This window comes from Chionomys nivalis, chromosome 2 (assembly GCF_950005125.1).
Source record: "Chionomys nivalis chromosome 2, mChiNiv1.1, whole genome shotgun sequence".
Taxonomy (NCBI): Eukaryota; Metazoa; Chordata; class Mammalia; order Rodentia; family Cricetidae; genus Chionomys; species Chionomys nivalis.
The window spans coordinates 26270416-26294852 of NC_080087.1; the positions used below are offsets into that span (position 1 = coordinate 26270416).

The window sequence follows — 24437 nt, forward strand, 5'->3', positions numbered from 1 at the left end:
AGTGTTTTTGGTTCATTTAGCTAATTAATCAGAGATACCATAGTGTGTGTGTGTGTGTGTGTGTTTAACATACAAGAAACAATTCCTTTCTTTTCCTTTGATCATACTGTTTCACATTTGCACATGCAAAGCATCAAAATTACACTCCTCCCACATCCTCATGAACAAGAGTAACTTTTGGTATTTTTGATCTTTGCCAATCTTGCAAAAATAAATTAATACTCCCAGCTTTTAAAGCAAGATTATCCCTATTCAAATCAAATTTCTTACCACAAAATATTAGCTACTAGAATTTTCTTAGGTAAGCAATATAAATATACATTGTCTACATATATGTGAAACCAAGCATTACTATTTTATATGCCTCAACTTATAAGAAAGAACAAAAATTTTCACTGATTTTACATTTTTTAATGAAATTAATATTTACTATTGAAAACATAGTTCTGTACAAAAAGAAAGAAATTTGAATCGTTAAAAACATGGATTGCTATCTTGTTTCATTTCTTATTTATTCAATTATTTATAACTGGCTATTGTTTTGAAAATAAGACAATTCATAGTTTTATATCACCTTTTTTCCCATCATGGTTGATAAGGATAGGGATATTTGTATCTTTAAAGTATAAATTAAGCCGGGCAGTGGTGGCGCACGCCTTTAATCCCAGCACTTGGGAGGCAGAGGCAGGCGGATCTCTGTGAGTTTGAGACCAGCCTGGTCTACAAGAGCTAGTTCCAGGACAGGCTCCAAAACCACAGAGAAACCCTGTCTCAAAAAAACCAAAAAAACAAAACAAAACAAACAAAAAAAAACAATAAAGTATAAATTAAATATGATTAATAAAACCTTTTCAATTTTCTCAGTGGGAAGGTGTTACAACCAGTTTTGTGATAGCAACTCATATGTGGTGTCATCCTTAGCAGCTTACTTCCAAACACTTTCAAAAAACTTAGAAAATATGAAATTTACTGTGTTTGAAAATGTGATACAACACTAATATATATGCTTATAGAAAGATCAAAATATCCAGCGTGTGGGTCTCTCTTAGCCCTGTGTCTAAAGCTCATGGTGTCTTCAGCAATAGGGACTCACCTTCCACTTCTGGGGGCAACTAAGGGAAGAAGCAATCATCTATAAAGCTTTGGTAGTCTCCTTGACAACTCTGACCATTGACTTAAAAAAAAATAATTTTTGGCATGGTGCTTGTTGTTGTTAGATCGCCTGTGGCTAATGGGACATTTTCATTTAAAAACATAAGTGAGCATACACCAACATCCATGCATTATAGGTATATTTAGATAGACAGTTAACAGTTAGGTTACTTACAACTTTTTCAGACATCTTTAGTGCTGTTTAACGCTCTGTCCTTTATTTAATATGGAGTATTCCCCTCCCTAATTAGAGCCCCTCCCCATTTCGTCCTCAGATCCTCTCTCTCTTGCCCCCTGCCCCACAAGATTCCAGTTTCCTTTCCTGGTTCCTGTAGTTACTCCAGGCTATGTACTCACATCTGAAGGTTTAGAGCTGGGAGCCTCAGATGAGAGAGCACATGCAACATGTAACTTTCTAGGTCTGCGTCATCTCATTCAGTATGATCTTTTCTAGTTCCATCTATTTGCCTGCAAATTTCATGACTGTATTTTTTTAACAGCTGAATACTATTCCAGAAGCTACAGTCATGAAACCTCACCAGTTTGGCTGTCTAAACATTACCTGAATACCAATAGACAGGCTAACATGAATGGGGGAAGGCTCATGAGGCCTCAACCCTACAGAAAGTACTAAAATCAACTAAGGAGTGCTGGGAGCTGGAGAAATAGTCTTCCCCAGAGTTATCAGATACCAAATGGTCATCTTTGAAAATGTATATATACACAAAAGACTCAGAAGGCTCTTATAAATATATATACATATATTTATATGCTTATAAATATATATGTGTATGTATATATATAAACAATTATAGAAAAAGAGGTCATGAATTTGAAAGAGAGCAAGGGGATTGGTACATAGAAGGGCTTATATGGAGGAAAGGTAAGGAGTAAATGATGTAATTATATAACAACCTCAAAAAGTTATTTTTAATTATTTTTTAAAAGATCAGGATATAACACAGAAAATGAACTCACAAAATCCTTTCTCAACTTACTGGAGAATTTCATTTAGCTACACATCATATTCATTTACTAAATAAACCAAAATGGAATCTTTTTAAAAACTAAAAAATTATTTAGGCAGAAGTAAATCATTGGCCCAAACTGACCTAGACCTAGTAAATCTGCTTTAGGTTCTCAAGACTGCTAGTATTACAGAGATGGGGTGTGATGTCAGCTTTTGAGCCTGTGATATCTGGAATATCTAGCCAGAAAACATAAAATAAAACAGAAATTACTCAATGTCACCACTATGAAACCACCTCTGTCTGATTTTGTCAGCACCGGAAGCAGAATAACTCATAGATGTTTATCATGTTAATTAACGATATTCTCCTGCCTGAAGTTCAAAGGGAATGAAGCTTCTGTCCATTGAGAATGTCTTTGAGTTTGTAAAGAACATTGTTACATATTTCCATGTCAAAATCCGTGTTTTACCCTATGTCAGTGATTGCTGAAATTCAATGGAACCTAGGTAGACCTGAGACTGATTTGTGAAATAATTATTTTCTCTCATCGGCTTGAATACATCAACAGACTTCTTGATGCCTGATCATGTAGTTCATACTGACATAATATCCAACAGTTTTACCTTTAAAAACATTTATTCCTTGAAGGCATATTTCTCTTCAACATCATCAGTTATGCTTACCCACAAAGTCTTATTTCTGCGGCTCTTCCTTCTGTTTCTAGAAAACCCTTTTCAAGGTATCTACATTTGCCCTAGCCCATTCCCCCATCTGGATGCACCTTTCTCCACTGTCACACTCATTCCTGTGATTCATACTTTCGGTTTTCAGTGAAGGTCAAGTTGACACTTGGTGGCTACAATCCACTCTCAGGGCATCAGTTTTAGTCAGTCATCAGCCAGTAAGTCATTTTAATTGAAAAAAAAAATGTTAGAGTGCTCAATGATGAATGCATACAACTTTTAAATGTTTCATCCATTATGTTCAGCAAGTCCGGTTTTATCCCATGCTTTTTCAGACCCAGGCCAGCTGGCCTTGGTGAGTTCCTGATAGAACATCCCCATTGTCTCAGTGTGTGGGTGCACCCCTCGCGGTCCTGAGTTCCTTGCTCGTGCTCTGTCTCCTGCTCATGATTTGGACCTTGAGATTTCAGTCCGGTGCTCCAATGTGGGTCTTTGTCTCTGTCTCCTTTCATCGCCTAAATGTTTTTCTTTGGGTTCACCTTCTTAATTAGCTTCTCTAGGACCACACATAATAGGCTCAACGTCCCCTATTCATGGCTAGAAACCAAATATGAGTGAGTATATCCCATGTTCCTCTTTTTGGGTCTGGCACGTACTGGCTTTGTGGGAGCCTAGGCAGTTTGGATGCTCACCTTACTAGACCTGGATGGAGGTGGGTGGTCCTTGGACTTCCCACAGGGCAGGGAACCCGGATTACTCTTAGGGATGATGAGGGAGGGGGACTTGATGGGGGAGGGGGAGGGAAATGGGAGGTGGTAGCGGGGAGAAGGCAGAAATCTTTAATAAATAAATAAACAATAAAAAAAATGTTTCATCCATAGCCCATACTGGAAGGCCATTTTATATTACCCCCCTCTGAAAACTTTTCTGAGATGTTTACTGTCATCAATTGGTGTCATTTTACAATTTTAGTAAATCTAATGTCAGCCTACATGCTACTATTATATCTCCTGTCAGTCTCCCTGAAAGGTTATGATTTAGCTCTGTAGAGCTAAGAAAAGAGTCATGGAAAGAAAAAAGAAGGGAGATAAGAAAGAAGATAAGAAAGGAGGAAGGATAGGAAGGGAATCTCAAGCATGATGGTATTTTGACACAGTCCCTAGATTTTAAAGTTTATGAATATCATTATTACCTCTAAAACTTTAATAAGAATGAGGTAAGGAGGAGACTCTGATATAGTACACCTAACTTTTAGACAAACTAAGTTTTATCTTGCTAGGAGAAATCCAAAAATCTCAATATAGCAACTTGGAAAGCAACTCAGTTCCTTTTGAGCAGGTTTACAGGACACATCCCCAGCGGTGGAAGCATCTGCATAGTGTTACATCTGCATATGAACACCAGATTAGAATAGAAGAAATGACTTAATGTCCAAAGCATCATTTCTTCAGACCTAGCTCCAGAAGAAGAGGGTCTCTCCAACATGCCGGTATTATAATACAAGTCAGGAAATGAGAAGGAATGAGCATCTAATTACCCACCAGCTGTGATGTCAGGTCTTATAAAAATGAAAATCAAAGAGCCCACTAGATAAAAATCCCATGACCTAGTTTTGGTTGAAATGTTAAGACTTTACTGATATTGAAACAGAAATTTTGTGGTCATGACCTTCTCCCAACCAATAGATTTTCAAGTCACTATTGTCAAGAAATGATGAGATTAGGAGTCTGAATAGCAAGCTAAAACTTCTGTAGAGGCAGCCAGAGAGCTTACACAACCTGACTAGGAGAATTCAAGGGAATGGAGGTATAATACAGGGGTACATTGTCTCTAAAGGCCTAGCCAGTGATACTCCCTTGATCAGAGAAACCTCATTTTCCATCTTTAATTTTATTTAGTATGGCTCCAACTCATCAAAACCATTACTCATCCTCAGCAGAGGCCAGCATCAATGGTGAATGATATGCACAATTTATGGACATACAGTTAAGAGAGAAGCAAATAAGAGGAAAGGACAGAAGAAACTGAAGATGCACACAAAAGCAGGGGATAATGGAGATTCCTGTTTGAAGTACTTTCCCTTTTCTGGGTCTGTGTTAAAGATTAATGGTAATCTTTAAAGTTCTAGTCAGGAAAAAGAACTTCTAAAAGGGGAGTTGCATATATTCTGAGCCTTTATCTATTCTTTGCCATGTCTCAAACCAAGAATAATGTCTAGTGTAATTTCACACAGCTAATGAAAAGTGCCTGGTTATTTAAATGGCTTACTCTTGCTCTTCATTAGTTTCTAGAGCAAATGCCCTCTGTTTTTCTAAACCAGAGGCATGAGTCTTGAAGTAGAAGGTGTTTGAGGGTGCACTGTTTTAGATTCCCAGTAGTTTAATTTTTGTAGAAAAAATTAATTATTTTTAAAACAGATTATTTCTAAACCACAAGCTTGGGTGAAATTGATTTGGAAATGACTACAAACCAAGATATTTTGATGTAAATATTATGTAAATATTAAGTTGAACCATCTTCTTAAGAAAAAAGAATCCTAGAAATGATTGAAAATAGCTTTAGGATTCTTTTTTTTTTTTAAGCAAGAAAATTAGCTTCAACCACAAAGTCACTACATTACGTAGCTCCTTTTGTGCTAATTTATTGCTCCTGGAGTGTGTGCTTTAGAAGAAGGTTAAAGCTAGCCTGAGCTGATGACAGGAAAACCCACGGAGCAAGCAAAAGCCTTGTTTTCTTTCCAGGCATTGAACTGCTATAGTTCAACGGGGGCAACGGGTATGGATGTGACTTCATCACCCACCGTGGGTTGAGTATATTTTCTTACTTAACCACCAACGTTCTTCCGTTAAGCTGTATTTGCTTTTTAAACCTGGACTGTGTTTTCTCTCCATGAGGTTCCTTTCCATTTACTCTTTTCCACATTCTTTACTTCCTGAGAGCCATGATATTACAGCCTTCAATGGGGACAGTGTCAAAAGCAAAGTCTAGAGTTTGTCAAGTTTATTTTGTGCAAGAAAGTTACCTGTCTGTCCATCTCTCGGACTAATTCACCTTACAAAATGATACAGTAAAATTGAACAAAATGACACATTAGAGAGAGTTCTGAAGTAAAACAATTATATGTCTTCATACAGAAAACACCATCTGCCTAATTCACACTCTTTATAGCTGGTGAGGGATCCAAAGCTGTGCTCAAGACTCCCAGCACTGGCTGCTCCCAATGGGAGTTTCCATCCTGTGCCAAGTGATGACAGGGAATGGGATTGACAGCTTGTTTTATTTTCTTGGTGACCAATTGTTAAGAGAGTTGTATGCAACTTGCAGCAGCATCCATCTGGGTTGAGAATTGCTCTTAAGGATAAATGTCTTCCAAGTGACTACTTTTCACCTATAGTCATACCACCCTAAACATTCCAAAGGACACTTTTCAATATCTAGACCACCTTTTTATTCCTATCAACTTTACTATTCCAGAGCATCATTTTGGGGGGGGGGGGTGTGCGTGCGCAAGCATGTGCACACATGTGTGCACATGTTGGTAGAAGCCAGAGGTTGATGTCTAGTACCTTACTCAATTATTGTCCATCTTACTTTTTGACAAAGTGTCACCTACTAAACCTGGAGCTCACCAGTGTGGATAGACTGAGTAACCAGAAGGCTCCAGGGAATCATCCTCTGTCTGCCTTCCCAGCACTGGGATTATGAACAGGCACCTCCATATTCAGCTTTTCCCTGAGTGGTGGGAATCCAAACTCAAGTCTTCCTGCCCTTGCAGCAAACACTTGACCACAAGCCACCCTCATGCTTCATTTTCTTTTAAGTCAATAAGCTTTTTGCTTAAAAATAAATCAGTACTGATACACACACACACACAATTTTTTCATGATAAGAAAGGCATCCACAGTTGCATGTGCAACCCCTGCCACACACAAGATATGGCTCAGAGCTTACTATAGGCAGAGAGAAAGCCCTGAAATATTTCTTAAATGTCTGGCAATACACCCATGCCCTGACTTCTCTGGTCCAGATAGTTCTGGGTATGAATTCTTTCTAAAGGATGACACCTGTAATGAGGCAGCCCTGGCCTGAGCGGGAAGGGGGGGGTCTATGTCAGTATTCCTTTCTGCATCACACCATCTGTGTGGTGTTGGTCTCATTGGAGACTCCATAATACTGGTTATCCACTAGGAACTGACTCTACGGTAAGAAATAAGTCACACCCATTGCACTTTGAAGTAACTGACTTTGCAATCTTTTCTGTGGGGTTTCCTTTTTGATTTCATCAGACTCCACTTTCTAGGCTTTATTTGTCCAATCACACTGGCTCTTTTCACCTGAGGTCTGGCATGGGAAAATGGTCCTTTTAGTGCTTTGGTCTAAGAGAAAATCAGAGCACCTTGCTGAAACATGTGTGCACTTCAACATACGTATCAGTGCCTGCAAAAGCATTTTGTCACTCTCCGTATACATTAAGACTAAAATGGTTTAGATTTTTACAGATTCATAAAGATTATTTCTCTGGACGTTTTGGATCAAATCTTAAAATATGTACAGTATCAGTTTCCTATAAATGCAGACTTCACTGTAATAGATACTAGATTGCACTCGCTCATTCTGTGATCATGAAAACGTTAACACTCAAGCAATAACAGAAAGCACACATTTTGCCATTTGTCTGATCATCTGCCTGATAGAACTATGTTTCACACTTGGACAGAAAGTACCCAGCATTTGGGGCCGAATTTACTTTCATAATTACTTCTCCTTTCTGTAGATGAGGTTTCTTGGGTGTCAGACATCAACCTGCTGATGCCACTGGTTTTCAGGGGAGGAGGGCGGGGCCTTCCTCAGTGCTCATGACTAAGTCTATCTATGTGGAAACTGGATTTTGGTTGCTTAGGAATTCATTGGCTTACGGCTGTTTGTTCCGTATTCTACTTGAAGCCATAATTTCTGCCTGTTCTTGTATCATTATTTATCTTTAGAGTCATAGAGCGTCATGCATAAAAAGAAGTCATTATCTGGAGCATTTCTAAGAATCTTCAAGTGAAGAAAGAGTAACGGTTAAGTAACTCAGGAGATTAGTCATGGTCTGAAGCAGTCATTCTGACCCGTTTTTGTGTGGCTCTTTAAAAAATGTAAAACCACCAAAATTCATTAAGTTTTTTTCAAATTGAATAATTATGCATGCTCACTGTAAAGTCAAATCTGAGACAGTGAAATGTCTTCCAGAGTAAAGGTCAAGCCTAGTAACATGCATTCTACCCCCAAGACCCACACAGTGGAAGGAGAGGGCAGATTCTCACAAGGTAGCCTTTACTTCCTATATGTCTTTCTCCTACCACATACAAAAAAGGCTTAATTATCTTTTAATGCACAAGTATATAAATTATCACTGTCTTTTCCCTTCCCCAAGAGAGTACTCATTTTGAAAGCTTGGTTACTTTGCTTCATGTTTGATTATGTTTATGAAGTCATACAAACATACAGATATAAAATGCTTCAATTCTATAATAGGACCCATTAGAATGTGGGATAATTTCATATTCCTCTATAATCTGATTTCTAATTACCCATTATTATCTTAGACAAGCCATCATAGTAAGAAAATATGCACAGTTTTACCTCATTGTTTTAAAGAGCTATGTAGTATTTCATTGTATGAATGTTAAAATAATTCATATAACCATTACCTTGCTGATGAACAATTAGCATTTTCCAATTGTATGTTATTACATTAGCACACTAACACATATATTCACACATGCTTCTTATTGTTTTATAGGACAAACATCTACATGTAGAAGTGGCATTGAAAGATAGCATATACCTTCTCTAGTTTTATAACATATTTTTCAGTCACTTTTATGGAAAGGTACTAATGATGTTTTCTCAACACCTTCAGTTTTGCTGGATATTGTCAAATATTTTAAATGTTGGTAAGTTAGTATGTAAAAAATTAATTTGTTGTTTGAATTTTCATTTATGTGCTACCAGTTATGTCGCACTTCTTATCAAAGTTTCATCACTAGTCAAGAGAGAATGAGTTGCTTTTCATATATTACTTTCAATAATTACTTTTTCCATGAAAACACATTACTAACCTACCTACTAGGACTCTTGACATTGCCTTTCTGTTATATACAGTATAGATGTTACTAGAAATAAACTATAAGAGTTTAACATTAATCATCTGAACTGTCACTTTTAAACTAAAAAGAGCTGTCAATCATCCACCCTCGCTATTACAATCAAACCAGCAAAACATTTGCAATGAAAAGATTCCAATAGGAATATATTATTATTAAGAGTAATAGAGAAGAATGAGAAAGGGGATCCTCTGAATTTTGAGTTGGGAAGGCATCATCTGATAGAGCAGTGGCTCCCATTCTGTGGATCACAAACCCATTGGTGGGTCCAATGACCCTTTGATAGGGATCACCTAAGACCATTGGAGAATACAGATATTTACATTACAGTTCCTAACAGTAGTAAAATTACAGCTATAAAGTAGCAATGAAATAATTTTATGGTTTAGGGGTAACCACAACATGAGGAACTACATTAAAAGTTTGGAGCATGAGGAAGTATTGTAGGAGCCTGCTTGATCGTTCCTTGCTGCCCAGACTCAAAATAACCACACAGAAATTGTATTAATTAAATCACTGCTTAGCCTATTAGCTCTAGCTTTTTTATTGGCTAGCTCTTACATATTAATTTAACCCATTTCGATTAATCTATGTATTGTCACATGGCTGTGGCTTACTGGTAAGGTTCCAGCTCATCTGTCCCTGATGGCGGCTACATGGCATCTCCTTGGCTCTGCCTTCTTTGTCCCAGCCTTCAGTTTAGTCCCCCCCCTCCCCAGGCCTAGCTCTCTCTATTCTGCTTGTGCAGGCCCAAGACAGCTTCTTTATTAACCGATGATATTCACAGCATACAGAGGGGAATCCCACATCAAGGAAGGTTGAGAACCACTGTGAAGGAGGAGCACTTACACAGACAAGAGCATAAAATGAAGCAGGTATATTCTTAGAGAGAACATGGGGACTGAGGAAAGAAGGTGAAGTCAAAGAATAGATGTGTGTCTAAGAAATGGAGCATTGAGAGAACTTAGGGTAGTGTGGTATATTGTAGGGGCTGACAAGGAAATAGACATGGAACTTTGTGGGGGGACTGGAAGTCATATATATGAAATCTAAGGTATTCTAAATCTAAGGAGAAGCCATCAGCAACCACACAAGTGACTCTAGGATTAAGGACTGAAGATGAGGATTTAGGAAACATTAGCATCAAGCTGCCATTATAAACAACCCTGAGCCTGAGATGATCTAGTCATAAGCAAAGGCAGGAAAGGCTGGAATATGCACATAGGGAACATTACAGTTAAGCACTAAATGTTCTCTTTAAATACAGAGTTAAGATGACTTCTGCGAATGGCAAGATTGAAAACTAAGTTTTTCTAAATTTGTAATCTGAATCATTTTAAATGTCTTTGAATTCCTTTTAAGGCACACCACTGCTGAATTAGTACAAAAGGCAAGAATTTTATATCCAAATGTCTCTAATAACCTCTAAAACCTATGGGGAGTTCAGGCATTTGTGTGTGAAGTTGTGGCACATTACGAGAGAGAAGGGTAGAGAAAAGCAAACACAAAACCCTACATGCAAAGAAACTGTATTTGATGCACTCTGGGAGCAAGTCAATAAAGATGTTTGATAAAATAATAGATACTTGCGGTCATAGAACAACTTTGAATAAACTTCAGATTGCTTGTCTCAGATGTGGGTGCCTCCAAACAGCCTGTACCCTCTAGGCTTTTCTCGTTCCAGCCCAGCCAGCCTGGATGACTTATTTCAATTTACTTCAAAGTATATGTTTCCTTTCACTTATTCAAGAGACCAAGCTTCAGGAATGTGTATACGTCAGTTAAAACTATGACATGTAAAATACAAAAGCCCAATTTGAGGTACGCTGGTTTGCAGAAATGTTGAAAGTTTACAAACGCATGACCTCACAGAAACGAAAGTAAACAGACCTCAACTAATTTTCACCTCATAATTTATCTTACATCATCCAACCAGTTCTTGAAAAACCACTTTGAAGGTTAAGAAATAGTTCAGCACTATACATCACAGAAATTCCATCTCTGTCTTACTTTCAGATCCCTTTAAATATGCTTTCTTTTGGCAATGACTAAGGAAGAGAAAGAGTGACTTTACACAGATATTCTAGCGAACACATGCAAGAATGCACCCAAAAATCAGTTCTGTTTTGAAATTTAAAAAAAAAAAAAAATGCCAGAGATTTTCCAAGCAAGTAAATGAAAAGACTTAAAAACACATGGTTACTTGGAAAACAGCCTTTGTATACTGAGAAGAAGTTGAGTGTGCTGGTTCATGAGTAAGCAATTTTGGTGAATAATCTACTTCAAAGGTGCCTTAAATATATCATTTATAACAGTATACCCAATAACATGATTTTCCTTTAAAACATTAGTCACATGGCATAGTCTAGTTGGTTTACTAATGCAACGATTTGCAGAAAATTATTTTCAACAACCAGAGAATCCTATTTCAAAGATTAAGAAAAACTTCAATTATAAGAAAATAAACATTTTAATTATTTTTAAAAACTGCAAAGAAAATCATTTTTTTTCATACCAGATAAATAAATAGCCTAAATAAACTATTAGCTAAAAAGTATCATTGCAAATTCCCTCATTGAAAATTACAAGGTCGGTATTGAAAGCAGGTAATCAACTCAGGATTGATAAAAATGGCAAAGTTTGCATTTTCCTTAAATGACGATATGAAAACTTGGAAGGGGAAGCAAGTGTAGTATATTTATTCAACAGAAGAAACAGCCAGTGTTTTCTCCCTGTCCATTATGTGGTTAACTCGTCATTCACTGTGAGCTAAATAAACAAATAAAATGAGAAGGAAGACAGCTAAAGATTTAAAAAAAAATAAACTCATCAGGAAACAAAAACAATGATTGCAGTGATAGGATTCACAGAGAACAGGGATAAGATGGAGACCAGAGACCAAAGCAAAGCCCAAAAGCATGTAAATGAGGTAGAGGGGAATGGTTACGGTCATTTCAATAAGCTGCACCCTTCTAAAAAAGAGAGTGAAATCATTGCTAATCCGGCTCTAAAGAGAGTCTTACCTGAGCAGGGGACACACATAATCCATAAAGCAAATGGGAGCAGAAGGGTCCTCAGCTTCCACCTCCAACGGCAGCACCTTATCCCCTGTGTGTCAACCATCCTGCAAGTAATGACAAAAGTCACAGTCAGGGCAGATACCCTTCAGTTCCCAGCAGGCATTTAATATAGAAAAAACCTTCTAATCTTGTTTTCTAATCAAGAACTTAATATAGAAGAAATAGAACCCAGAGCCTCAGGAATGGGAAGCAAATTGTTCTTGGCCACGTCCTCAGAAGAAACTTGAATGACAGTGAAGACCAAATCATCCCCTTCAAGCAAAAGAGAAAGACATCCAGGGGCTGGGAAGTTAGTAACATGCTTGCTAGGCAAGCCTAGGGAACTGAGTTCAGATCTCCACCACTCATATAAAAAAAAAGTCAACCAGTGCCTATAACCCCAGTGCTAAAGACATAGAGACTGTAGGACATTTACCTGAAGGACTGGCCCACTGAGGGAGCTTCAAGGTCAGTTACAGATCCAAAAAAACTGAGGGGGATAGTGATGGAGATCACAGGATGCTGACCTCTGGCTACCATAGGCATCTGTACACACATGTATGAACAAGTACACACATACCCTTATGCACACATACATACATAATAAGTTCATCCATTGTATCTGTTACCTGTACACTTGTCCAGGTCCAAATTTGAATTCTCTATTTAACAATACCTATGTCTTCTGTCTCCTGCCTGTCTCTTGCATGAGTCAGAATCTGCACCTGTCTAAAACTATCCTATGAATCTGTATTTCCTGTCCCTGTGTCTGTCTGTCTCTGTCTATGTGCGTCTCTTTCTCTGTGTGTTGTGTCTGTGTTTTTTATGTGTCCAAGTATGATTGCTGTCTGTCCCTACTGATCATCATAGGAAGCATCATACAGGGAAGGAATGAGGTACTTTACATAAATCTTAAACAAAGTTTTAAAATGAACTAGGTCATAGGCTCCAACTGACCAAGACAACATAAACCATTATCAACCAATATCCATATATAGTGGCTTTTAACTTTTATGCTAGATTTAGGAAGCTGCTTTCAAGTTCAGGAATTTGTGGATTTCAGCAAATGATGTACATACATTGTTCTGGGCTTGGGCCTGGAGGAACATAATTTAAAATTTTAGCTATGCATTAGCTTAGGTTGTGAAAGCTAATTACAAGGGAAATTCAAGACAAGTAAGGTTAGTTTTACATTGTTCTCTTAAAGGCAGGTTAAATAAACAGGCCAAGTATACAGTAAAATAGCAGTCCTAAGTCTTGAGTGACCTCAAGGTATATAATTAACTCTGGTCCATCATAAGTTCCTGTTTCTTAGAATGTAAGAGATATTTTCAGAAAAGAGTGTCACCACACACTTGCTTGTATCTTCCTTACAAGAATATATACGGTAGGCAATTTAATGAAGATGTGCAAATATTCAAATTATTCTAAAAATAAGGCAGAATTCTTTAAGAAAATAAAAGTATTTCAGCTTTGACCTCTGCACCAGCAGCAGATATGTATGTACATCTTATAGATAATTACATTATTCTTCCCTGTATTGTTTTAGATCTTTTGTGTGTGGGGGTTGTTGTTTTAGATCTTAAGAAAATGTTTTCATATGAGAACTTCTCTTGTCAAAGGGTAATTTTAAAAATAAAATTAAATTTCTCTTCTTTCCCTAAAATGAAACACTGAAGTATTAATTTTCCAGAAAAAAAATTAACCCATTATATGAAACAATATCTCTTAGTGTTTGCAAATGGTTAGTAATCATCAAGTAATTCAGAAACTACTAAGTAATGTTCGATGCAGGTGAAAACATTCCATCTTTGGGTGTCAATGTTTTCATTCTCTATTTTAAATGACACTGATTTCTTGTGTTTGTGTATACCTGTACACATGTGCAAGTGGACATCAGAGGGCAACTTCTAGGAGCTAGTTTTACCTTCCATCATGTGGGTTCCAGGGATCAAACACTTGGGTCATGAGGCTTAGAGTCAAAGGCCTTTACCTGGTTGGTAGCCCATCTTGATAGATCACAATGTCAGTCATATCTAAATTGAAAGATGTATTTACTAAAGAAAGGTTCCATGCTATCACAGCTCACAACAGATTCCACTGAGTCAGCATCATTAAAAGAGGAGAGCTGTGGAGGCCGCAGTAAGAATAAAAGCCATTGGTTCCAGGGTCTTTAGAAGAACTGATACTGAGAGAGGCAACGGCAGGCAGGCAAGCACGGAAGCAATGGGAATAAATCACCAGGGCTTCAAATACCCAAAGAGACACCAACGCTGCAATTACTACCAGAGAGTAATTTTACTTCTAGAAGGACAAGATACTTTTTAAAACCCTAAGATTTGCTTTTGAGGGTCAAGTGTGTAGCACTGAATGAGAAGTCAAGGAAACACTCAGGTGAGAGAACATACACGAAAGGATTCCCATACTTGCCTTAAGAATACATTTTGATGGGATTTTAATGGGGATTGCATTGAATCTATAAATTGCCCTTGGTAGAATTGCCATTTTTACTATGTTGATCCTCCCTATCCAAGAGCAAGGGAGATCCTTCCATTTTCTGGTATCCTCCTCAATTTCTTTCTTCATTGACTTAAAGTTCTTGTCAAATAGATCCTTTACTTCCTTGGTTAGGGTTACCCCAAGATATTTTATGCTATTTGTGGCTATCGTGAAGGGTGATGCTTCTCTGATTTCCATCTCTGCTTCCTTATCCTTTGTGTATAGGAGGGCAACTGATTTTTTGGAATTGATCTTGTATCCTGCAACGCTACTAAAGGTGTTTATCAGCTGAAGGAGTTCTTTGCTGGAGTTTTTGGGGTCGCTTATGTACACTATCATATCGTCTGCAAATAATGAAAGTTTAACTTCTTCCTTTCCGATTTGAATCCCTTTGATCCCCTTATGTTGTCTTATTGCTATTGCTAGAATTTCAAGCACTATATTAAAGAGGTATGGAGAGAGTGGACAACCTTGTCGTGTTCCTGATTTTAGTGGAATAGCTTTGAGTTTCTCTCCATTTAATTTGATGTTAGCTGACGGCTTGCTATAAATAGCTTTTATTATAGTTAGGAACGACCCTTGTATTCCTAATCTCTCTAAGACCTTTATCATAAAGGGATGTTGAATTTTGTCAAATGCTTTTTCAGCATCTAATGAAATGATCATATGGTTTTTTTCTTTCAGTTTATTTATATGATGGATTACATTGATAGATTTTCGTATGTTGAACCAGCCCTGCATCTCTGGGATGAAGCCTACTTGATCATAATGGATAATTTTTCTGATGTGTTCTTGGATTCGGTTTGCCAGTATTTTATTGAGTATTTTTGCGTCGATGTTCATGAGTGAGATTGGCCTGTAGTTCTGTTTCTTGGTTGTGTCTTTGTGTGGTTTTGGTATCAGAGTAACTTCAGCTTCATAAAAGGAATTTGGCAATGACTTCTCTGTTTCAATATTGTGAAATACATTAAGGAGTATAGGTATTAGGTCTTCTTGGAAGTTCTGGTAGAATTCTGCATTGAAGCCATCTGGACCTGGGCTTTTTTTGGTGGGGAGGTTTTTTATAACAACTTCTAATTCTTCGCGACTAACAGGTCTATTTAGATTGTTCACCTGGTCCTGGTTTAACTTTGGTATATGGTACTATTGGGATGGTTGGGATATAGGAAGGATGGATACGGGAGCAGCGAAGTATATATCCTATCTAAGGGAGCCATCTTAGGGTTGGCAAGAGACTTGACTCTAGAGGGGTTCGCAGGTGTCCAGGAATATGTCCCCAGCTGGTACCTTGGGCAACTAAGGAGAGGGAACCTGAAATGACCCTATCCTATACTGATGAATATCTTGCATATCACCTTAGAACCTTCATCTGGCGATGGATCGAGGTAGAGACAGAGTCTCAATTTGGAGCAACGGTCTGAGCTCTTAAGGTCCAAATGAGGAGCAGAAGGAGGGAGAACATGAGCAAAAAATCAGGACCACGAGGGATGCACCCACCCACTGTGACAGTGGAACTGATTTATTGGGAGCCCACCAAGGCCAGCTGGTCTGGGACTGAATAAGCATGGGTTGATTCCGGACTCTCTGAGCATGGCGGTCAATGAAGACTGATGAGAAGCCAAGGACAATGGCACTAGGTTTCGATCCTAATACATGAACTGGCTTTGTGGGAGCTTAGCCTGTTTGGACGCTCACCTTTCTGGACGTAGATAGAAGGACCTTGGTCTTCCCGCAGGGCAGGGAATTTGGACTGCTCTTCAGTATCGAGAGGGAGGGGGAATGGAGTGGGGGGAGGAGAAGAGGAGTGGGGATAGGGGGAGGGAAGTGGGGGGAGGGCAATATTTGGGAGGAGGGGAGGGAAATGGGAAATGGGGAGCAGGTGGAAATTTTAATTAAAAAAGAATAAAAATAAATAAATAAGTAAAAAAAAACTTTTAATTTTTTAAATTTAAGCCAAAACTGGCATAGTAGGCTTCTTCCTAATATGCATTCTTTGCTTCCTACCCTATAATATTGCCGTGAAGTTTGGGGGGCATGTAGCTCTTCTACAATTACTTTTAGTACGTGCTAGCTACTTTTTTTTTTGCAACTTTCTAAATTTTGAGCAAATTAAAAGTAAAAATGTTTTAAGAAGTTGCTATGCCACCTTGCATTCTGTAGCACTGGGGTAGCTATTTGCTTTTGGGAAACCACCAGAAATTTCTTTCCAATAGGAAATTTGCAACTCTGAATCAGAATTCTAGAACTCCTAGGCTCCTCCCCCTGTACCATTATTTTCAAGTTTTCATGAACCAGTTGCAGATACTTGCAACTTAATATGTTCCTATGCCAGAGTAAGGATTCATTCCTCTGGATTTTTATTAAAGTTTTTAAAGACAAATAAAAAAAAATCTTGAATTGAAAAAAAAAAAAAGAATACATTTTGAATCACTTTTTTGTAAGTTGTATGAAAGGAAACATGGGTTACAGTAAAAGAGGTCTGGGTTTGCTATCTAAGACCTGTGCAATCCCCAAATTTTATGTGACCCCTTGTATCTGTGTGTCACTTGTAAAGAACAGCAGGGCACCTGGCCCATAGACCCACTGATGAATATATTCAAAATAAGACAATGTCTTCAAAAGTCAATACCTGATATCTCCCAAGCATTCCATAAATAACAGCTGTTATTATAATTACTGTCGAGCCAGGCATGCTAATGAAAGTGTCTGTTCTACCCAGTGGATAAGAAAAGGAAGACACTTAAACAATAGATGATAGGCCTCATTTTTCTATGCCAACATCCATCAAAGGACCCAAGAGCCACCTCAAGGATCACCTGAATATACTTATTCATGCTTGCTATGAAAGAATACATTTTACATAGTGCCTGAAGTTCACATCACAATCTTGTACTTTCTCCACATTCTACAAGTTCCAGCTAGAGTAGCTGTACATTTGGAATTTCTAAACTAAGACAAGAGTAAGATCTGAAGAGAATTTTTTTTTTGGTAGGCAAAACATGTTTTTCAGATATTGTCATCCAATATATTTGAATTTAAAAGTCGTTACTGATTAAGAGGAACAGGTTTGAGTCAGTAAAAACACTAATACTAATTGCTATGGACTCTGGATTGACAAGGGCTTACCTGTTGACTGTGTGATTTGGGGGATGATCACTTTGTGGGGGGATACTTAAAACGATGAGCCTTGTCACTCTTCTGTAAATGAGCTACTACAGCCCAGAAAGAACTGTTACCTCTAACTCAGTCAGCAGGGGCTTCCACAAACTATGTAGTCTGTCACAGAGAAAGGACACTTATTTGGAAGAACGGGCATGTTTCCTATTGACGTTGCAAGAATGAGGTGTTTCCCATTCTTCTTCTAAAACAAAAGAACAATTACAAATTCAAAGAAGTTTAGAGAACCAGAAGTCCAAAAGATGATGTTCAGCTTATGAATTTTACAGAAGAAACTGAGGTTCAACAAAATGAAAAAGAACAAACAGAGCTGACTACCACCAGCCTTTCTAAGAATTCTGTCACCTTTTAGCTTCTTACTCTATGTATCATAGAGAGATTCTCCTTCATCAATATATGAGCAATGCTCCCTCTCTTAAATTCATACATTCTCTCAAACAGAAGCACATTCCTTAGCCTAGATACCAAGCACTGTTTATTTTCCACGCAAATTCTCCGTTATTATAAGGGGCTCTCACATTTAGGGACTCTACAGCTGATCCTTGAACTGTTTCTACCAAAGCTGCCTGCAATCCTATCAAGTGATAGCTGCAAATGAAGACCAGGGCTTGACACATTCCAGGACTCAAGACTCCCTCACTTTAGACACAAAAGGAGCCAGGACAGAGAAAACACTTGTAACATAACATAAACCATGTGACAAGCCAACTTTCATCTACTTTACTGTTTACTGAAGAACAGAAACAAATAAATTTAGAACAGGGGAAGGAAAGCACTATGGTTCTTCTCAGGGGATCACTTAACAAAGATACATCCCTGAAATTTAAACAACTTTCTCAGAAGAATGGAAAATCCCAAGCAGGGTTACTAAGGTTCTAAACAGGAACTTCAACTTGGTACAGGCTTCATTCCGTTCTAAGAATTTGACCAAGAACAGAAACTTTTTGTTCAAGATTTACTTTTATTTTTATGTGTTTCTGTCTTTGTGTGTATATGCCAGGTCCATATGAACACCCATGGAGGTCAGAAGAAGGTGTGTGTTGGATGCCCTGGAACTGGGGTTATAGGTGGTTGTGAGCCATGTGATGTGGATGATGGGATTGGACTCTGGTTCTCTGGAAGAGCAGCAAGTGCTCTTAACCATGGAGTCATCTCTCTAGGCCCCAAGAAACGCGTGTTAAAGGAACATAGAGTCATAGCCTTGTATAATCTGAAGAGAATCCTTTTCATTCTGCAAATAAACTTATTATCCCTCAGGTAAGAAAATTAGAGATTAAACTCCTTGCCCAGCTTTCAGAATCAGTAGTAAGATCCAAACCCTTTGTGTCCTCTGGCTTCCACTTCTGATGAGGATCAGTTTACCTCTGCTGCAATCCTACACCAAAACAATAGGCTACAAAATACAATACGCTTGAGCCCCATTTCCAAAAGTTTTGGAGAACAAAAACATTTCACAGGAATAATTTCAGCTAGATGCATAAGCACTAGCAGACATGACTTTAAACTGAGCAAAAGATTTTCAAAATCTACCATCTACTGATACTTTCAGTGTTTCACTCAAAGACACAATTTTAAGTGAAGCTAGTGAAGACATTTAGAAATTAATACAGAAATTGTCAGGATATTAGTTCTACTAATATCAATAGTCAGAATTAAATTCCTTGGCCATATTCCTACTATGTGTCTATGACAAATCTTTTCATAAAAAGGTTTGGAAGTGGCAGAGAACACCTTGAGATCTAGCAGGATAAAATGAACAGTGATTTAGCATATTTGAGCCTGCTCATAACAGCTTCTTCTTTCAGTGAAAGGTCATATTCCCGAGACTAAGAAAAAAAAGAGTGTGCTATTCTATTACTGGACTCAGACCCTTTCATTAGGTTGGCTTCCCCCTCTACAAAAATCTCACTTACTCTTCAGGTCTTCACAAAGCTTGTCTCATTTGAACAAGGATACACATGACTGATTCGTAGCGTAAAGCCAACGTGAGAACTTAGACAAATGTATCCTACACACACACACACACACACACACAGAGGTACATAGAGGTGCAAACACATGAGTACATGCACAAATAGGCACTAGATAAACTGGGAGAGAGAGAGAGAGCTGTAATTTATCAACATCCTATTTTTATTCTGCTCTATAGTTGTGTAAAATGTTCTTAATAAAAACTTAGCCAAAGGATATATGTGATATTGTCGTATTAAATTGCTTACAACTGTAGCAGTATCTGCATTTATCTTAAAATTTTTCATAAAAAGTAAACCTCTAAGCCTTGATACAGGCTAAGTTTCAAAAGATTCTAGAAAGACAGACTTGTAGGGGAGGGGTCCAAATGGAAGGATCAATCAAACAAATAAGGCTAGCATTTATAATATATGAATATTGGGAAAGGATATTCAGTTGTTTTTTGCATTTTTAAAGATTGTTTTATATTTTTATATGTGTGTATGTATGTGTTTATGTGTATAAGCACGTGTGTGTAGATGCCTTTGGAGGCCAGAAGAGGGTGCTAGATCCCTAGAGCTGCAATTATAGGTGATTATGAGTTGCCCATCTAACTGAGGAATAGGAACTGAACTCCTGACCTCTCAAGAGCATTAAGGTCCCTCGGGGCTGGGCCATCTCTCCAGCCTATTTTGTATTTTCTGTTTGAAACTTCTTGTAGGCTTACAATTATTTTTTAAAAATTAAATTACTCCCATTATCCACTGGGGCAAGTCCGCGCCGTGACCCCTGCTAGTGAGTGGCATTGCTTTGATCTCTGTCAGTTGACAGAAGTGTCTCTCTTGGATTTCCTTTATTTGGATTGGCAGGACTAAGACATATGCATACTTTTCAATTACAGTATAAATATTTTTCTTTCTGATTGCATTTTTTAACCAATTTTATCACAAACATGTAAGCTTTCATTATATCTGCCATCTTTTAAATAATCTAGAAAGACATTCCTAAGAATTCCCCTCTGCGTAAAAGGGAGGTAACATGATTTCAGGTAACCCTACTCATTAACTTGGAATTCTTAGTTTGAGTTCATGCATCCTTTAAACATTATCATTTCCACCAAGCAGTATGCCTCTTGATGTCAACTAGCATAGATGAAGTAATGATGTCATCCAACTAGGAATAAACATGGAAATATACGTCTGGTCACAAACACTACACACACTTTCTATTTAGTCTAAGTACTAGATAGTCTCTAGAAACTTCTACTCCTTTCATCAGAAATGTAAATTCTATATGACATGTGGACAGTCAGAAGCATGACTGTGTCTGAAGACATTAGCATCAGTTTATTTTCTAATATATAAATGAGATTTCTCTCAAATCATTATTTCCAGAAATCCGAGTGACACTTCAGTCAGACAGTAACAACCCCAAATTTCTAATATTTCCCATAAGCAAACAGACAATAGCCTCATTCACCATTCACATTGGACAGGCACAATTACATGTAACTTATATAAGCCATAAATGGAACAGTAGTTTCATACACTGTGAGACCAACAAAAGCCAGCCTTGCAAAATCTATTTAATTTTTGGGAGCATGCAAAACATGCAGTTGTTGCAACTCCTAAATATATTCATAAAGTCTATAATTCCAAAATCTGAGTGTAGCAATATATAAAGTTGTTCTCCACACGGAAGATGTGACCAAGACATTCAAGAAGCCTGTGTACTTTTACTTACTGCAATTAAAATTTGAAAATATAGTTTAATTTATCATTTCAATATTTTCAATCTAACCCTTGGGCAGATTGGCTCTATCTCCATGTTTTCTAACTTGTCCATCAGCCGAAAAGGGTTAAAACATCTCAAACCATTGCCCAGAAAATATGCATAATGCTCTTGAAAGACACAGAAAAAAAATTCCATCAAAAGAATTTGGTAAAGAAATTTAAATCAAACTTAAAAGCCTTAGATGACTACTTATTCATGATTCTACGCTGAGAAGTCATAAATTTAATCACACCGAATTCAAATGGATTAAATAATTTAATTGCATTTTCAAGAAAAACTTACATTACCTGTTGATGAGTTTCACAACTTTTAGGTAATCGCATTCGCGTGCAGTCGCACACGTGTGTGTGTGTGTGTGTGTGTGTGTGTGTGAGAGAGAGAGAGAGAGAGAGAGAGAGAGAGAGAGAGAGAGAGAGAGGGAGGGAGGAAAAAAACGTGTGTGCATATGCATGCGCGTGCATGCCTTACGTGGCCGTGTGTGTGTGTGTGTGTGTGTGTGTGTGTGTGTGTGTTGCTTTTAATTCCATGAACTCTAGATATCCAGGGAGGCAGTTGATATCCAGGGAGGCTGAAAGAAAACTGCCTAAATATCTCCTGTGAAGAACTGGGGTATGTTTTCAGGAAAACTGAAGTTGGAAACGAACTTCACAGTCGTTTCAAACCTGTTGCCTGCGTAGGGGAACGATTCTTATGGTAGATGGCTGGCTGTATCCCAAAAGAAATGCTTACAAGGTATCCATTCGCCTATTCCGCTGCCATAAGCAACTCTGTAAAACTCACAGGTGTGGCATTTCTTCACATGGAGATTTAGCAAAAATAAGTGGTATTTATTACAGGGCACAGTGCCAAGATCAGAGCTGCAGCGTGGAAGGTGAAGCTGGCGTACTCTGTTGCTTCGCCCACCTTTTAATGTGTTTGGGGTTGCTGAGCAAGACAGAGCAATGAAGGGGGCAAAAAGACCTAAGACCCTGGCTGGGTGCTAACTTGGAAAAGGAAATAGAAGCGGAAATAAGTAAAGATGGAGTAGTGGAACGAGGGAAGTATCAATGTCTGTACCTCCTGAACAAGTTAGTGGAAGTGGGTAAAAGTCTGTCAGGTGTCTGCCCAAAAATAAATAAAACGACAGAGGGTAAAATTACACACCATGAGAAAAAACAAAATAACCGCTAAGTTGGCCGCAAAGATAAGTGTGGCCCTTGTGAGAACCATTGTCCAGTTTGGAAGGCCAGGCAGTGCGCATGTTCGCTCTTTCCTCGGGTGCCTCGGAGCACTTCACAGCTTGGGTGGCAATTCCATCCAAGCAAAACCTTGTATAGCTTTTCCAGACCATCTCACCCTCTCCCCCAAGCCTCCTACTTGTAATTTTACAGGAAGCTCCTATCACGTTCCTTAATTACTTTTTTTTAATCTACGTAGTACATTGAGACAACTTTTTTGAGATTTCCAAAGAAAAAGATCCGGGGCTGGAGAGGTCGCAATGAGGAAAAAGTCATTTAAATATCTTAGAGATCTAAGAAGGACTTCTACAAGCAAAGGTGACAGCGCAAAGCCAACATCTGCCCCGCTCAGCAGTACCTTCCCAGGCCCCAGGTGTTGATCCAGGGAGCGCTGGCTCCGTAGAGCCAGGGCTGTGCAAGCAGCTGCACCGTCGGTTAGTTCTTGTTTAATTTGAATCAAAACCACGTTCTCCCCATATTTGAAGCCCTGCCCTCCTGCTGCTGCTTTACAAGGCCTCCAAGTGAAGAGTGAAGTTTACCTCTCTTTAGGGGAGAAAGGGAGAAACCACGCAAGCCAAACACACACACCAGCTGTATTTGCAAATACCCAGTCCCTGGTGCCTGGAGGAGCACCCTGAAGCTTCAGTTCCCGCAGTTGGTACCTTTCAAGGAACCGCTGAGCTGAGGGCGAGAAGGGGGACACAGACGGAGGTGCGAAGGGGTCCGAGCTGGGAGGCGACTTACATGCTGGCATTACTGCGCAGAGGTCCCCAGAGGCTACACGCTCATCCTTCTCCTTCACCTCTCTGCTCTCTACTGCCTGCGAGCTCCACCGAAGTGGGGACCGGGACGGCCGGGACCGCGCCCCGCAGGACCCTTCGTCACGCCCTTTCTGGAGAGTTCATAGGGTTTCCCGGCAGCTGCTCCTCGCCTGCGCGCGGGGCGGCGCAAGGTGGACCCCGGGTGCGCGCGGCGGAGTTCAAGAGCGCGGGTCCCGCGCGTAGGGGCGCGGCCGACGGCGGCAGGTTCCGCCCGGCGCAGAACTTTCCCAATACTAGGGGCCAAGGGCTCCGGGGAGTCGAGCCGGGTGGATGGCGATTCAAGCCTGCCGGGCTGGAACGGTGCGACCCGTAGAGTCCAGAGCCCGTGGCGAGGCTCTGGTCAAGCCTCGGTTTACCCCTGGGGCTCAGGTGCGGCTCCGCGCAACCTCTCCGCGGTGGCCCTGGCTCTAGGCGATCCGAAGGCAGAGGACAGTCCTGAAAGCTCACTTGCTCCACCCAGGGCCGGCCACCCGAGGGCAGAGGGAAAAGGAGAAGTCGCCACGCGGGGCGGGACTGGCGCGGGCGGCGGGGTTGGGAGACTGGCACAAGGCCAGCCGCAGCTCCGTGGAGGGGACCTAGATGACCCCGAGGTCACGAGCCTGCTGAGAGCGCCGAACCCCTCAGAGACTGGGTGAAGAAGAGGAGCTCGGATTAAGGAGCACAAGCGGACATCTGCTCTGCTTGCAGCCAAGCACCCCGGGACGCCCCTTACTTTTCTCTTCTTAGCTCTCCCCGTCCCACTTCCGTGTCTCCTTACCTTAAAAGAAAGAGAAAGGGAAAAAAAAAGAAAAAAAGAAAAAAGAAAAGTAAAGAAAAGAGGGGGGATGGGAGCAAAGGAGGATTTGGTATGCTTGGGGCGATTTGCTTGCTTTTTTTTTTTTTTTTAAACTTTTTCTTTTCTTTTCGAGCAGGATTAATTTACCAATGCAAATCCTGCTACTCACTAGATAATGTCAAGTCGGAAG

At 39.3% G+C, this 24437-nt stretch overlaps 1 protein-coding gene across 3 annotated transcripts in view; it reads right to left on the reverse strand.

Moving 5' to 3' along the window:
* The window catches only part of Adgrg6 (adhesion G protein-coupled receptor G6), a 132481-nt gene extending 108667 nt beyond the window's left edge, over positions 1 to 23814 (reverse strand). For all 3 annotated transcript variants that reach the window (XM_057762950.1, XM_057762949.1, XM_057762951.1), the window contains exons 1-2: positions 23396 to 23814; positions 11979 to 12079 (exon numbers count right to left, since the gene is read on the reverse strand). In XM_057762950.1, the coding sequence (XP_057618933.1) occupies positions 11979 to 12079; positions 23396 to 23397 (103 nt within the window). In that variant the 5' untranslated portion in view covers positions 23398 to 23814. The remainder of the gene's footprint in view (positions 1 to 11978; positions 12080 to 23395) is intronic.
* Between the last annotated feature and the right edge of the window lie 623 nt (positions 23815 to 24437).